Source organism: Anopheles maculipalpis, chromosome 2RL (assembly GCF_943734695.1).
Source record: "Anopheles maculipalpis chromosome 2RL, idAnoMacuDA_375_x, whole genome shotgun sequence".
Lineage (NCBI taxonomy): Eukaryota > Metazoa > Arthropoda > Insecta > Diptera > Culicidae > Anopheles > Anopheles maculipalpis.
In genome coordinates, this window is record NC_064871.1 from 31495049 (window position 1) to 31512031 (window position 16983).

Here is a 16983-nt window from a genome sequence, read left to right on the forward strand (position 1 = left end):
AATTCGTCATAAAGACCTCAATATAAAAAGTAACTCAGGCTGAAAAAACCAAACAAGAAATCAATGGTTCAATTTTATTCCAGTGAAAATGCATTGTCCCAACTTTTGCCAAACTATTACAAACCTGTTATAAAAAAATGCTTCTAACCAATTCATTCCACATTAGTTTGCGGCTTGGAATGGATGTGCAGAAGAAGAACCATGCATGCACACAGAAACTTCGGTTGGAACCCAAGCTATATCATTAAAATGTTTTATTTATTTTCCCGAAAGCTCAGCAATAAGTTGGGCCCAACAAGTTTTTCGAAAACATCCGACCCTGACCACATCGGTAACTTGCCATTGCAGCCACTAGAAGCTACAGCTGGAAGGTCTATATAATTTCGTTCCACCCATACCGTCCGCCGGTTCGGATAATGATGTTGCGATCCGAACGACTTTACCGATCCCGATAACTTGCAATCCAACAAACGGCAGCACAGTTTTCGACAAGAGTTAGAAAGTTCGAAGCATGGTGTGGCAGCATAATCGTCCGCATCCGGGGTTCGTTTTAAAGCATGTCTCTTCCATCCCTTTCCGTGATTCCCCGGTACTACCAGCGGCCCAACACACAACGAGGATAATCGATAGATTATTGACTTAAATGGAAAATAATGGAAAAGTTTCAATCGATTGCTCGCACAGCCATCCGAGCCGGCAGGCAAGCAAGGACTTTAGCTATCCGTCGTGGTTTCACTAGCTAGTTCTACTAATTGGACTATAACTCACCGACACTCGCACGGTTTGGGGTTGATTGGTGGAGGGTTGTCGTCTTTTTTTTTAATTCGTTCCTGCTCACCTCCCTATTTCGCCAATTATTAATGGTCTTCAATTCGGTAGTTGGGATAACCGGAATGCACACTCGGAAATGCCAATTTAGCACAAAGCGTGAGAGTGAATGAGTGAGAGAGAGAAAGAAAGAGGAGGGGGAAGGCGAGTTGTGTGGATAGTGAACATAAAACACTACCAACCCCATACGGGAATGCCACAAAAACCGAATCAATCGCATCGAAAATGTCACTGACAGGTTTAAAATTTTACAACGATTCAACCGACCAAACCAACCCAAAGTCGACAAAAAAACTTTTCCTCCGATACGCTTCACTAATGGTTCAACCCCCTTTTGCTTTTTTTGGTTGTTTGTATTCGGTGAATGGCGAACGATCGAACCGAACAGCATGAGCAAACACGATCACACGGCACCATTATCAAGGGTATTCGTAATGAATTAATGAACAGGTCAGCTTGCCCAGTAAGCTTTTTGGTAGTGATTCTCTCTCCCCGATCCCCGGGAGGTCAGTGTTGCGTGGAAAGGATAATGGAACCATTCTTAAGAGGCTTTCCATCCCTTGCAACCTTTTTACCAAACCCCTTCTCCATCTTTTGAAAAACTTCGGCGGGGTTCAACCGTTTCATCGGGCAAGAAAAAAAGGCCAACCAGACATGCCTTTTACGTGTTACAGATTGCTTCCGAACCTCTTGCAAAAACCTTCTTCTCAGGGCCGTCCTGGAAGTGTGCCAACGTTCGATTGGATCGTCATCGGGAAGGCTAGCGTTTTCGGGCTGCATGAAGATATTACTCCAAAGTATGCTAAAGTCAACCACGGTTTCAAGTGCGTTCGGGTACGTACGGAACACAAACGCTTGCCCTAACCTTCTTCGAGTTTATTTTTTGTTTTTTTTCCTTGTCTCTCAATGACTTCGACTTTTTTGTTGTTGTGGCCCGATGCACAGCAAAAGAAGAACGAGCAGCAAATTAAAGTGCACCGCTCAGTGTTTGGAAAAGTCTCAAACCCCACGGGGGTAAAGGTGGCCGGCTGGAAGGTAGTTGCAAAAATTATTAATGAGCAAAAAAGGGGGATTACTTGGCAATGCTCAATTAATTTCTGGAAAATTTAAATGCTTGAGTGCTCTTCAACTCGATATTGTGCCACACCGTTGCTGCGTGTCTGCTGCTCCTCCCTTGCTTGCTTTTGAACCACCAACAAGACACAAAGATCGAGTTTTATCGGAGATTGCCTTGCCGACATGCTTAAAGGTTATGCATGCTTTACGGACCGAGAAGAAGAAAGAGAGAGAGAGAGAGCGAAACCTTTCTGGCAACCATCTTCAATCAATTAAGCACGCATTTAGCTGTTCGGACTTGAAGTTTTTCACCTTGTTTTCTCCACCCAAAATGAAAACACTAAACTGCTGTTGGCCACACAGTTTAATGGTAAGTTGAAGTAGAAACCTTAAAGCGTCTCGGATGATCAAAGCCTTGCTGTCCTTTGCAGTGCGAAATAGGATACTTTGTCGTTTGGGAGCAATCTGTTTAACTTCGATTTAATGTACGCTGGCACGTGCTCGTCGCTGTTAACGATATCGGATCGGATCAGTTCGCTAATGATGAGGTCCCAAAGATTACGCAGCACCATTTAATGATGCTGTAATTCTATGCACGCGAGCATTTGATACTGTCCAGATTCTATATAATTATTCTTTTGGTGGTTCTCTTTACAATAAAAAAGTTAGGAAAAAAACGCTGATTCCTTCCTGGTATCGTGAAAGTGCACTTTTCTCATCATTTTCCAGATATAATAATTATATAAAGCATAAAGTTTTTCCACTCACCGGTCAGTAAACTGAGAGCCAATTACGGCGAAGGAAGTTTTCAATCAATTTTGAACTGGCGGAAACTTTACATTTTACGTCGAACTTTGCAACCAAATTACTGAAGGCTTGGGAAACTTGGACGCATAAAAATCTGCGCTGAAAAACTCAGCTCATAAATCCGTCAGCACTGTCGAATCACCGGTATCGATCGAACGGCACAATAATTTTATAGAACAAAAATGCTCTGAATCTCATTCCGGAAGCAGGATTCTTGTCCCTTTTTGACAGTCAAAGTGCTTACATGTTTACCTAGAGCTATAGTCTTCTAATCTGGTATTATTACACCTTACCAGTTTGCAAAACAATTCGACGCTCCATGCAGCATTAACCTTTCGAGGTGTTTTCTTGTCACGATGCGTGTCGTGGTATCCTCACATCGTTTTCCCTTTTTCATGACCGCAGCTGAAACGCCATCCGTCGGTTTAGTTCAGTTCTTCGGAAAGAAAGGTTCGAGATTCACTATACGCTACAAAAAAGTACGCCAAACAAGTAAATCTCGTGACATTCCGAAAACACTGGCTCTCCCTAGAATGTACAGATAAACATTTCAACCGCTTGGTTGTTCGTGTTTCTTCGCTCCAGCAACGCTTGCATTGCGCGACGTTCGCATCTTGTGAAGATGGCTGCACCGGGCACGTTTAATGGGAAAACTTGTAGTGAGCGCAGAAATGGAGGGCAAACCCATCATCCGGACACTGCGAAGTTCTGCTAAAGAGAAAAGTTACTGCGGGTCAGCTAGCTTTATTTGTTCAAAGAATGTTGCTTTTTTATAGAGTCAAATTTTAAAATATTATAAAAATTGTATCCGAATGTTTAAAACATACCAATTACAAATAAAACGAATAAAGAATCATTGGAACTTTAATTAGGACATCGATACTGTCCACCCTAAGAGTGATTAACTTAGAATGGTTCAATATTGCTTTTATATAAATATGAACATTATCCAATTAAACGTAAGTTTACAGTACGAAGCTTCTGAAATACTTGCTGCTCCCAGTCCACAAAGAAATGATTTCTTGCATTGGCTTCTTCCACAAAAAAACCACCCTCAAGACCGGTACACCGTACACCAAGTGGCTAAACTTTTCTGAAACATAAATAAACTCTCTCGCAGAAAAGATTCAACAAGCATTTTCCACCAGCTTCAAACAAACCACTGTGCGAACGGATGATAGTGGTGGACCAGCCAGCCTGTTAAACCCCGGTACGGCATGTGGCAGTGCGGTGAAACGATAAAGAAAAGTGGGAAATAGCTTTAACCTCATTCACTTCCGACGGCTAGGGCGACGACGACGATGATGATGATGGTGATGGCCGTCCAATAGGGGCGTCCATTTGAACTTCTTTAACATTTTCCCTTTTTTTTGCCCCCGTCACTGCTCAAAGTGGAGCAGTGTGGGTCGAGCTGTTGTTTTTCTTTGCGCAAAACGCTTTACAAAACCGAGTCCTTCCTTTATCCTGAGCCAAATTAATCTGGCGAACGGGCGATCGGGACAGAAATAGAGAGAGGGATAGTTGGGAAAATCCTAGATACAGCAAAGCGTGGCGCAAAAAGTAGCCCAAGGAAATCTTTCAATATGTAACATCATCATCCCATCAAGCTATCATGAAGATAAGTAGTATTTCAACATCCGCCGCTCCGTGCAGTGCAGGCCACTGCATCGCTTTTCCTAAGGGGATTTGCCTTGTGCGGAAAGGAACGAACACAGGGAAGACACTGGTGGGCTAATTACTTTTGCCAGGTATGTTTTCCGACATCTGTAATCTGTGCTTTACCAACATTAGCTTATGGTTAGCATGGTTGAAACAACCGTCATTGCAAAAATTTATGTTCTTATTACGTACGAAAGGCATTCGTTTTTGCTGCAGGGAAAATTTTTAATTGTTCTGATCATTCTGACAGTATTCAGAAAGCAAAAACTAATGAAATAAAACTGGAACTGGAAAGGGATTGAGATCAACTGGAGAAACACTTTCGAAAATAACCAACAAAACAAGAATCGATTGCACAAAATCATTGAACAAATTACTCTCATGAGACTATTCCTTAATCGAAATCAAATGCTTCCACCTTTGTTCTGTTCTTCACTTTTGTTTCTCTTTTATTTTCCACTACCAGCTGATGGTTTTCGTTTGCAACGTCCGATTTTTGCTGGACTCCTTGAAACTCGTTTATTGCCGATGAAATATTTAATCACACTGCTGCTTTATGAAGCAAACCAAAAAGAAAAGCTACGCTTGAAGCGAATTTTCCTAACTTTCTTCTTTTCTCTTGTGATGAAAATTTTTGTCCATGAAAAAAAAAATCCAAATGAACTCAACTTAAGCAACAAGAACAAATGGCGCTTGGATTGAGTTAATTGCGAACGCCTTTTGTTGGGCGTGCAGGAAGCGAAAGAAAATTCGTCCGTAAATTCGTTTCTTCGCCCCACAAGAAAAGAAAAGAAAAGAAAAAAAAAGCGTTCAACGGTGAAAGTTCTTTCGCAAAAGTTGGTTGTACGGTAGCGCAAAAACAGCTGCCAAAATTCAATGACAGCAAAAGCACAATGAACGAGATTTTAATAACGCTTAGAACGAAACCGTTTAGCTTACGGATAATCGGATTGAGCTTAGGCGCTATTGCTTATTTCTGTAGCAACACCAGGATATGTGTGCACGCAGGCAAGCTTGCCGTTGTTATGTTAAGCAAAATGTTCACACAATCCTGTTTATTGTTGAGCCTTTTTGATTCAATACACAAAACATCCAACCATCCGGATATGTATGCAGAATCCGGGACGCTCTTTGTGAGGTGTGTTATGAACGATTTGTTTTGTTCACTCCCTATACATATCTTCGGTTGAATAGTTTTGGCACGGCAGCTTAAAACAAAAACATACAATCTCATCACATCGTGGTGAGCAAAGGGGGGAGATTCCTTTCTTTTCTTTGGCGTGCTACCATCTTGTGCTGATGCTGCTGCTGCTGCAGGCCCGTTCGCGCTAATCCTGCATGTGTGTTTCATCAAAACACAAAACTTCCGTTGCTCGTGTCGGCTTCGTTAGCAAGGATTTATTGAGGAGTAAGATGAGATGAGAAAATCCCTATCGCTAGTTGTAAACGGGAAGCCGATCTGCCGTTCTGCAGCTACATGGAAAAGACCTCCGAGAGGAAAAGATATCCCGGATTCCGGATGCTCGTCCATTGTTCCCAGACCCGGATGATAGAGCTGGGTTAGTAGCATATGTGCTGACGAAACAATAACATAACCAGGCGTACCGGAATATCTTTCGCCTTGCCGAGTTTAGGATTTACTGCGAATCGGCCGACCAGTACGTTGTCGGAGGACTACTGATGGTTGTTGTGCTTTTTGGATCTCTTCATCTTCTACACCAACGAAACTGATGACAACATCACAAAACTCGAACCACTGTCACTATGAATTCCATGTAAAAAGCCCCTAATCCACTCCCGTTTTTCATTCACTCATCAATATAAACAGAGAGAGAGAGAGACAGATACATCCACAAGATCAACCGGAATAGCAAGCGTAAACATCCGTGCATTTAGTGCATATTTATTCGGTTGGAAAACTGTCTGGCCCTAAACTTTTGCTTGTGTTGAACGAACTGTACCAAAATGTCCGAGACTTGTTTTTACCGTAAATGGCAGAAGGTTTACGTTCGGAAGCAATGTTTCTAGCAATTATTCGACCTTAAAGCTCGCTTTTAGCTAAACGATTTTAAAGTGCATTTATAACCAGATCCTTCAAATCCAGCGTGTAAAATAATTATAAATTTATACTTCACAGGTACGATGTATTACGAGCGTTAATGTGTGTATAATATGATCCTATCAACAAAAGGATGTTCCAATTAATAAACAGCAAAGTGCTCTCTACCGAGTGATAACAGGAATAAAGGGAGAAAAACAAAGTAATTTCAAGAATGCCGTGAACCGAAATCGAAAGTGTCCGTATGTAATGCCAAACCGGTGTGTAATCGTTTTCGGTGCGCTAACCGAACAATAGGGGGATCGTAGTGAAAGGTGAAAAAGGGATCAGTGCAGTGCGGGAAATCGGGTTTTCCATCGTGTACTAAGTGTTTGTAAGAGGCCGTGTGAGGATGCGTACGTAGGCGAGCTTCCCAAAGTGTATTGTGTTCTACGTGAGCGAGTACGCTCTAGTGCCTGCTTGTGCGTGTGTTAAGTCTTGTGTGCATGTGCGGGCAATCCTATTTTTGTGTGCTAGTGTATTTGTCCGTGCTGTAAGCACGAAGCTTAACGTGTGGGAAATGATGTTGAAACGTGATTATCTCCGGTTGATTCGTTGTGAGTTTTAAATAATCAGCTGAGAGGTCTCCTCTCACCGTGCTCCAAAGTTCTCGTCAACCGGGCGGAGAAAACATCGGTGCAAATCCTTTCCGAACCCATCCGCTTCCCACCGTTCCAGTTTCGGTTTTTGCTCCTCCGATTTTGGTTTTTCCTTCCGCTCACCATGAGACCAACGGGAGCATCAGCATCGGCACGAGGCGTACTGGTAGTCCTGCTGGTAATGCTGGCTAATCTCGCTCGTGCACAGATCGACTGGGCCGAGGACGACGATGATCCAGGTAGGTAGGGCAAAGCAACAACAAAAAAACACCCCACAGCGAAACGATGAAAACGAAGCGTAGGATTAACGAAATTCTCCCTAACGCTTCACACGCCACCACGGTGCGCGAGTGGGGACGATGAAGATTAAAAGCTAGCAGCCAGCTAGCGGGAACAAGGGCAACGCCGAGCTTACGAGCTCATCATCCGCGGACGAACTGTGATGAAACACGGCTAATTAGATAGCAGAAAACACAGCAAACGATTCGAGAAAGCACATCATTCCGAATCCGCGCGTGCTGGAAACTTTTTTGTGAGTGTGTGTGAGCAAAGTAATAACATGATACGCTGATATCCCTTTAAAGCGATCTAATTTAAATTACGCCAAGTGCGGATTTTCTACCCCCGTGTTGGGTGGAAAACATACGTATTTCCTCTTTATTGTGCTACTTTCTGTTTGTATTCTCGTCTCTTTGGATTCAATCACACAACGTTCCTTCCATTACTGTGAAAAGAAAAGCATTTTGAAGTAGAAATCGGGTTTTGGTGTGAAATAATGCATTGCCGGGAATGGCACTCAGGCACAATTTAAATCAAACATTCCGCGACAACTTCGGCGACGAGGGGGGGGGGGGGAAGGGAGCAGACTCAAAACTACAGTCACTGCACTAATTGAGTTATCGAAATGGAACAACACACAGGCACACACTCCCTTTGCGGGGTTGCATTTACGAATGGCGAGGTGTATAATTTAACAGCGAGCAAAAACTATTCCAGACCCCCGTCGGCTTAGACACATTCGTCCAAGCATATTTGATTAATTCACGTGTGAAAATCAACAGAAGGAACGTCCACAAACTTTAATGGCCGGAGTATGCGTGGAGTATGTTTTCCACCCGTTGTCCGGGTGGCAAATACACACACGCACAAACGGAAACAGAGCTAAATAGCTTGCGAAATACAGCGAGTGGTGATATGTTTTTCTGGTGCAATTCTGGTGCTGTTTACCCGCTTTGCCCACAAACGGCACCTGGCACCTGGAAATTTCTCTAAAACCGATACGATCTAATAAATCGCAAGCGCCTGTGCGAGTGCGAATCTCGAAATCACGTCGAATTTCTGCTGCTGCGCCACACAAACCAGCGAACCGTCGCAAAATTCAACAAATCATGAACAAACAGCCATATATCTTACCTGATCCGATGCACTGCAGTATATATCGGGTGATCACATACACACACACACCCACTCAAACAAGCGGTGAAAAGACGGGAGGTCAACATCTGTTTTCTGCCCTGCCCTACCCCTTTTGCCAACTGCCAGCACCGGCACCGGTAGGATTTTCCTTAACTGAGCCTGTGCCCGAAAATTCTGCTTCATCGGAGCGGACAATTTGATTTAATATTTGCTGTTCGTTTTAACCTTTCACTTGTGCACGGCTTTTCCCCGATCCCTGGCCTGGCCTTCGACGCGGCATTGGGTTGGTTGGGTTTGCCGAATCGCTCGCTGCACAGCCATAACGCCACAGCGTCACCCGTGTCAGCAGATTTCTGCAGACTGCATTTTACGATGGCCGACGGTTTTATTTGTTTGGGATGTCTGGTGGCGGGTGTGGGTGCCAGAATCGGGATTGTGTTTGTGCAGCATTTTCGTTTTGAGATGAATTTGTCTGGGTGTTTTCTGTGTATGCGTGGGTAGAAAAAACAGGACCGCTAAGCCATCAGCTCTTCGCACAGTGAGAGGAACAATTCATCAGAATAGGATTATTGAGCGAAAACAAAACAAAAATCGGAAAATGTGACTGAGACCTTGAAGCTTAAAATTGGTATTATAAATACTGAAACGATGTTAAGAAACTTTTGGAGATTGTGTGTAGAAATCGTGAAACGAAAATTTTAATCCACCAACCCGGAAGAAATAAACATCACAATTTCATTGGTTTATTTATGTATGTTAGGTTATACTGGATTAACCCAAACTATCACCACCTGCGTAAATAAACTTGAAAGATTCATCAAACAATGTTGAAAAATGTATAATCTCTGGCGTATGCGAATCGAATTTGCTTTCGATGTAATAACCATTTCGATTGGTTTTTGGTTTGCGACTAATTTTATTTTAACCCATTCTCTCAAGTATTTTCGCCTGATCGCCTCGTATAAATTTATTAGCAAACTGATCGGGAACGCTCAGGAACTGATTTATGTACATTATTTTTTTTTTACTTAACACCTGTAAAAACTACATTTTCGCAAGATGTACCATTTCATAAATATTCAGATTTTAAAAATTCGGAAACAACTAAACCTCACCAAGAGTTGCAATTCATTTCAGGTGGTTTCGCCTCAGTACTTTAATTCATGAACCTTGCAATCCAAGTTTTAGATAATCATTGCCTAAACGAATGGATGAGGCACTCGTAAATCTGATTTTTTACTGTTTCTAGCATGATGAGAATCTCTATCTTGGGAAAATTCTGCCGTTCTGCAAAAATTTGATTTGATGGTTTGTTCCTAAAATTTGATACCTGAAATCGAATAAATACGTAAATGAAATTTTCAATAATGGTTTCATTAATGTCTTGATAAAGTAAATCAGGTACTTTAGAAAATGTTGCTTTGTTTAATAATTGATTTACATAATTTTCAAGACGCAAAGTCCTCCTAAATCCCGTACAATTTCAAATCTTTCTTACTTGAATACTTTTATCCTTAGAATATATTGCTATGCTATAGAATATGGGCAAGTTTAAATGCAACAATCTATTTTAATAGAATTTTCGCATGTCATCAATCGATTATCAACGAGTTTTGGAATTTTCGTAACAACTGCTCCAAACACAGTCAAATTTGACCATCATTCATCACATTGTGTCATCCTTACGGACGCCACCGCCGTAGCATCAAAGATTGCACAGCCACTATAAAGGTTGAGGTCATTTCAATGCCCCGTTTTGGCCAATCGGTTGATCTCATTCCCTCTTTCACACGTCCTGCTTTGAAACGAAACGCTGACGAAAGCGATTATTTTGAGGAAGCGAAACCACCACACATTTAGGGACCCCGGCGAAAAATGGGCTCCCCGGCCATCCTTTATAAAGATACGACAGGTTTTATTCCTGCCTGTCGTGCCACCGCTTGACGCAGCTGACGAACCTTTTTTTTATCCTGCACGTTAATGTTGCAACCATCATGTCACAAAGCCACACACACACACACACACACAACGGTTGTGACGAGATCGTTGATAACGATGGTATATGTGGGTGTGTTTGGGTTAGTGCTGATTTTGGAGAGCTCGAGGACGCTCGAATGAGAAAGTTTATCCCCGCATAAAGCAACATCCAGCAAATTCGGCAACGATAACGATGTGCTGCTAAAAGTATGGCCGGAAGTACGTAAATATTGCTGATGAAAATTGTTCCCACTCACGATGATGCAAGGAACATTCCTGTTCCTTGTTTTTTTTTTATATATATATATATCCTTCAAACGTGCTCCGCATGCCTGACAGACGTTTTGTGTGTGTTCGTCCCTTTTATGGGGACCTTGTTCCGTTTGCTTTGGTAACGAATGACCGACAGACACATTTCGCATTTTCGCTTCTACTGATGATCGATAAATGAATAAACGAGTCTTCCCTGACTAGGACGCTATATGGCTGTGTCGATGTGACATGTTGCGTCTAGCGTCTAGGCAAGCCCAGCCGTACTTCAACTTCACTTTATTGAAGTTCTGCAGCAGTGCGATACAACGATTTGCCATGCCGTGTTAAACCATTATTCATCCGTTTGTTTGCATAATTAATACATCCGGCCGTATTTTGTTCTCGGGACGGGGTACATCCGATGAGTTACTGTTCCCTAACCTCTCTCGTGCACCCGCACAATGTCTCAGAAACGATTTCCGAAATCATACGCATTTGCAGAACTTTCACTCATCAGCCTTCCGACTGAAAGTGGCTGGATCGATTCTCGCTTTCCTTTCTCTCTCTCTCTTGGGACCGGGGATAAATGGTTTCGGTAAGGAGGCTAGTTATCTCTCTGAACGGAAATATGTGGCCATTTCCCATAATAGCTCTCTGTATTGTATTGCTGAACGCTAATCAGGTGAACAGCTGAGCAGTAATCTTTCCGGGAAATATTTCACTCATGCGTTTGCAAAACGATACATCGGTAATTGGTGTGCCTGATGTGTTGGGACGTATGCTTTTTTGTGTTAGTGGGTGTGAGAGCTTGTTACTATTTTTGGATTTATATGCAGACGCTCGACGCTAACATTTGTTGCTTAATGATTTGCTCAACAATGCTGATAAACAGTTTATTTATTGTTAAAAAGAAGGTAACAAAAGAAACTTTTTAAAAGTCTTTGTTTTGTTGTGGATTATCAAAATTATTTTCAAATCATTTTATACTCCTCTCCAGGAACAATTTGGCGCGAACTGTGGAAAAATAATTAATTTACAATTTTTGCTTTGTGTATGCATAATTTGCATCACACATTATCAATCGATCAAAAACAATTTGTAATCAAAAAATGTTTTGATGATAAATGACGCTTTCAAGATGTGTCCGGTGAGACTGAACACAAATTTTTATTTTTACTGAAGCAAAACTTGTACATTTTTTTTCCCAAAACATCTTCAAATCAATTTGAAGCAATGTTAAGTGAAGTATTAAAGAAACGTGTCTTAGAAACCGTGTCTAACATTGTGGCATACAGCAAACTTCTTTGCAAAAGTTAAGAGCGCGAACAGATGTACCAACGCCCATCCCCAACGTCAAGCCACACTCGCAGAAAACGACGACGTGCTTACAAACGTGGCCGACATTGATTGATTTGTTCGTTAGTGTTATTCAATTGCCCTACTCCACCGGCACACTGGCTGCGGAAAGCTTACAAACTTTCCACACCCGAAGTTTACATTCCATTTGTCATCAATGTACTTGTGAGTGCCTATGTGTTTGTGAGTCCACACTACCTGTGAAGCTTATACCATCCAAAACGTGAAAAAGATGAATTTTCCCTTCAAGTGTTTGATTGGTTCGGTTAGTAGTGCTACCCGCCACGGTTTTCTCCCTTGGCTCGTATCACTCCTTGCGCTCCTTCGGACACGCAGGGCGAAAAAAGCCCATCTAAAGTCATGGAACGTGCACCTCTGAATGGGGTAACGAGTCGCTGAAAATTTCATTTCCACTTTGGCTCTCTCTCTCTCTCACACACTTTGCGTTACAATTTCCTGTGTCACTTAGTCAGCTCGCGAAACGAGCTGCAGTGCGGGAAAAGGGCGCAAATAGAAACTCTTCCTTACTTGAACGCGAACCGCGAACACGAGAAGGCTAAAAAGTCAAGAGCGTGACACATTTTGATTGGAACCGTGCACTTGGAGAAGAGCAGTACGTTGAAGTGTAGTACGTTTTCGTCCTCCATTTTCTTCACGCGAGTGGGTGGGGGAAATCAATATAAAAACTCCCCAAATCGAAGAGATACACCGGGTGCTTGGTGTGAAACGAACGCAGAATCTGTCAAGAGTTTGCTCACTAACCGCATTAATTTTCCCAACCGGAAACTATCCTTAGACCGGGCTAGACTACAAATTGAAAACTTCCTTTTTACTGTTTCTTATTTTTTCGCCCATTTTTCCTCTTCCCTGGGAGCTAAATAACATGCCAGGATGTAGGAAGAAATTGAGCAGATATTGGGAATCGGCACAAAAAAAAACAACAGGCTATACAATTTTCCTAAATAGGTGTGGAACTTGGTTTCTTTTTCTTTCTTCTCATGAATTGCCTCAACCTGCCGTTGAGTATCAAAACTCGATTCACCTTAAAGCCGGCTGCCACTTATTGAAATACCAATCAAACTTACCCAAAAGCTACCGATTCACAGGACACACACACACACACAGCCTAACACTCGCACACACTCGATCGATCGAATGATCCAACTGGTATTGGATGCAAGAGCACTTTTTGGAAAGGATTTCCCCGGCCCCGGTGATAGCGCATTCGGTTGCTGTTCCATCCGAAAGTCTGCCAAAAACGTGCCATTGTTGCTCAAGCGCCCGGGTCTAGTTTTGTGCCATTGTTTTTGCTTCACCGTTTCTCCCTTATTTCACATCCATCTGCTCACCCATCCGCTTCAGCGGGTCGAGCGTTCTGGCAAATATTTACACTAAGCTACAGTGTACGCCTTCACGTACTTCAAGAGGCCGCAGAGGGCACCAGGAAGAGAGGAGTGAGAGGGCAGAGAGAACGGGAGTGTAGGCAGGCGGGAGTTATACCGTGCAATTGGATCTCCAATCAAAGAGGCACAACGCTCTACGCCTTATTTGTGCCAGGCGCCTAAACCAGGTCTGATGTTGCTTATTGATCTCGCCACATCACGAGCTTCCAAATCAATTTCCGTTTGGCAGGTTCATAAGCTGCAGGATTCGGCACCCGGAGACTTCGTAACCATGACTGCTTCCTTTGTGAGTGTGCTGTTTCAGTTGACGTACGAAATGCTCCGATGTCACACACATCGTTCCTAGCAAAGTCCAATCATTATCCGGGGTGCTGTTTCGGATGGTTTCGTTGCAATACTGCTGGTGGTGATGGAAAGCGCCGTCGTGCTCAACAGAATATTGTTATTGATTTGCAAATGCTGCTTCTGCTGCTGTTGCGTAAAGATTGCTCTCTTTTCACAACAAATCGGTTGATACAAACGCCTAGCTCTCATCATTGAAATCATTCCACCGAAAGTCTTTACGGTGGTGCCGGCTTGAATTTGCACCATTCGAATGCGAAAGAAAGAGTTCAAGTTCGTTCGGGGTGCTCCGGTACCATTAAAGACCATTTTTCAACGCATAACCTTCCCCGATGAGCGTTGGGTCGTCTGGTCATCGTTAGTGACAGACGCAAATGGCTCTCGCTTGCCGAGTCTCACTGCCATGACCGTGGGGTGGTAAACTTTTCTATGATTTATCATGTTTGGCCAATGAAGCGTCGGGGGTGGAGGCTGGAGAAGAATATAAGGACGAAAATGAAATTATTTGTCAGCCAAATATGCTTAATTATAGCCATTCGACCCAAAAGCGTCTAACTAATGGGCACGATTCGTTTGCATAGGATCGATCCTGGGACTTATGAGTTGTATTTTTTAGGACAGTTGTTAATTGGCAAAGTTGAATGCAGAGTGTGTAGCGAAACATCTCAAAAAACATTTACTTGGTTGAGTTTATGAATTTTAGTCCATGGTTACAATTGATGCAACGTTGAAACCTTGCGCTTACCTATTAAACCAGGTAATTTTTTTGAAACGAAATTTTAAAACCTTTTTCGTAGTATGAATTGTTTGTTGTTTTGATTTTTGTACAGCAGGCTTTACCATACATACGTGATTGAAGATTAATGCATCGAAAAATAACACTTGACAAACTTAAAATATAATCAACGGCATAGTGCAAAGATTAATGGCCATATACAAACGGCCTGCGGAGCCCTGCAATTAGTTTCGATATTTATAATTTAAAAAAAAAAACCTGTTCACTTCTGATCAACATACCAGCCGTATCTTTTTCGTAAACGATTACAATTTTTAGCTAAAGAATGATTTTTTTCTGATTTCATTTATAAAAGTCATTTATAAAAGACCAAATGCTGTTAACATTTAAACCTCCAATCAGCTTGCTGTATTGATCAAACTCTTATCAAATTTGTAAAGTAATTTTAGGAACTTATAAGTGTAAACTTAAACTTTCCTTCAAACGGGTTAAAAATTTAAATTTGATACGGATTCCTTCGAGTTGTGTTCCGGCTTTGCAAGCTCTAGTGTTTAAGTTAAGTTAGAAATTTTTCTTTGGTTTTTCAATTCTTTTAGGCCCAAAATGAAATTCACTATTTGCGAGTAAATACTTTTAATGTTAAATTTTATTTAATCTTTCAAGTTCTCTTTACCATTTCATGCCTCAAATTATTTTTCTACCTTAAATAATATATAGCACTTTAACAAAGCGATATACAATTATTCTCATTATTAACTTAAATTCTACCCAACTTTCTACACAAGCCTCAGCAAATGTGAACGTTCTTACTGCAACAAATAGACGCTCTTAAACACTGGTGAAGCATCACTTGAAGAAATTTAATGCCCCAGCAGCGCCACCCGAACTATGCAGGTTTGCAGCGCTATTGACATTACTTCACTGCATTGTCCACAAGGCATGATTACCGTAAAATGTTATTAAGAAGGGCAGTAGCATCTGCCAAAACAATTCACTTTCATCTCAGTTCAACCAACCAACCAACCAGTCAGCTAAGGTGCACCGAGCAAACCCCCGGGATGACCGTTTGCAACTTGTATAACTTACGATCCACTACATGCTATCCGGTAAGATGGCTCGAGGTCATCTCTAGCAAGCGCTGCATCGTCTCTCAAGAATATAGTGTTCCTAGCATCCTTCTCAGACAGCACTATGCTGCAAACCGTTCGAGAAAACTCTTCAAGCGACAAGAGCAGTGCATTGTTTGAACAGGAATTTAGTTTCAAACTTACCACTTCTCCGGCCACCCATACCACTGGCCCAAAGACCCGAACGTCGAACATCGTTACTGTTGGCGTCCTGTTTGTTGGCATTGGCTCTTGGAAAGCGTTTGTTTAAAGATTGTTTGAATAAATTGTGCGGGTTGCTGCTGTCCGGGGTAGAAAATGTGTCCCCAATTTAAACTTCCAGCAAGCAAAAAAGATTCGAAAAGAGAGCGAATGTGCCATGCACCCAAATGGTAGTGTCGATGGCGCCGTACGTCGGTTGAATAGAGAAGCAGCACCTTTCTTCGAGACGCAACGATCGCCACCAGAAATCTGCCACTTAAGGATGGCCTCTATTTGCCCAAGTGCACCGTGTGTTTGTGCAAAGAATGCCATAAAATTGTGAACGATTGCCTTAAATCTTGATTCGTGTGCGGAAATCTCCAGTTACCGCAAGTGGGGAAGGCTGCCTCTTCAGGCGAACGTTTGCCGAGAAATCCTTTCTGCACAAGAACAAAGGCGCACCCTAAAAGCCTAACGGCCATTGAGGTCCTGGATAGGTAAAATGGAGCAAAGTGGGTAAACAGAGAGCCTGGTACCGGCCAAACGCCAAACGCTCTACAGCTCTGTGGACACGAACAAGATGAGCATTTATTTGAGTTTTACTTTTCTGGCCCTGCTCGGAAGGTGTCGTACTCTTCTGTGGCTCCTTTTTCCACAATCCAATGGTTCCGCTTTGGTCCCGTTGGAGATATGGTCGAGATCTTAGCGCGAAGAAAAGTTCATCACCCCAGCCAACCCTCAAGGGCGCTCACTTGTTTCCCATTGGCAAACTTCTTCCGTGCTCAACATAAAACTCTTCTTTTATTTCTTACCCTCTAAAAGTCCGCAACAGTGGGACATTACCTCGGCAGCGGAACAAACGGGTACAGGTGGAAGTGATTTTCCTTCACCGTGCCGTGGCCCACTTTTTACGACACAAACGGCATGAAGATCGCCGTTCGCCTTCCAGCATTCAAAGCAAAAAGGGACAGCACGGACTCGCGGAGCTGAAGAAAGAAAAACACTCACTCACAGCGAAAAGGATAACGCTAAGGAACAAAAGCGCGAACCAAACAAAAACAAAACTGCTGGCCCAACCCCCCCTGCAGCGCAGCGGGAAGACAGTCGAGTGATAAATGAAGAGCTTAAATGGTTTGTTTTATGAAGA

At 42.5% G+C, this 16983-nt stretch overlaps 1 protein-coding gene across 1 annotated transcript in view; it reads left to right on the top strand.

Moving 5' to 3' along the window:
- The first annotated feature begins 7171 nt into the window (after window positions 1-7171).
- The window catches only part of LOC126556733 (uncharacterized), a 119557-nt gene continuing 109745 nt past the window's right edge, over window positions 7172-16983 (top strand). The window contains exon 1 of the mRNA XM_050212201.1: window positions 7172-7286. Coding sequence (XP_050068158.1) covers window positions 7172-7286 — 115 coding nt within the window. The remainder of the gene's footprint in view (window positions 7287-16983) is intronic.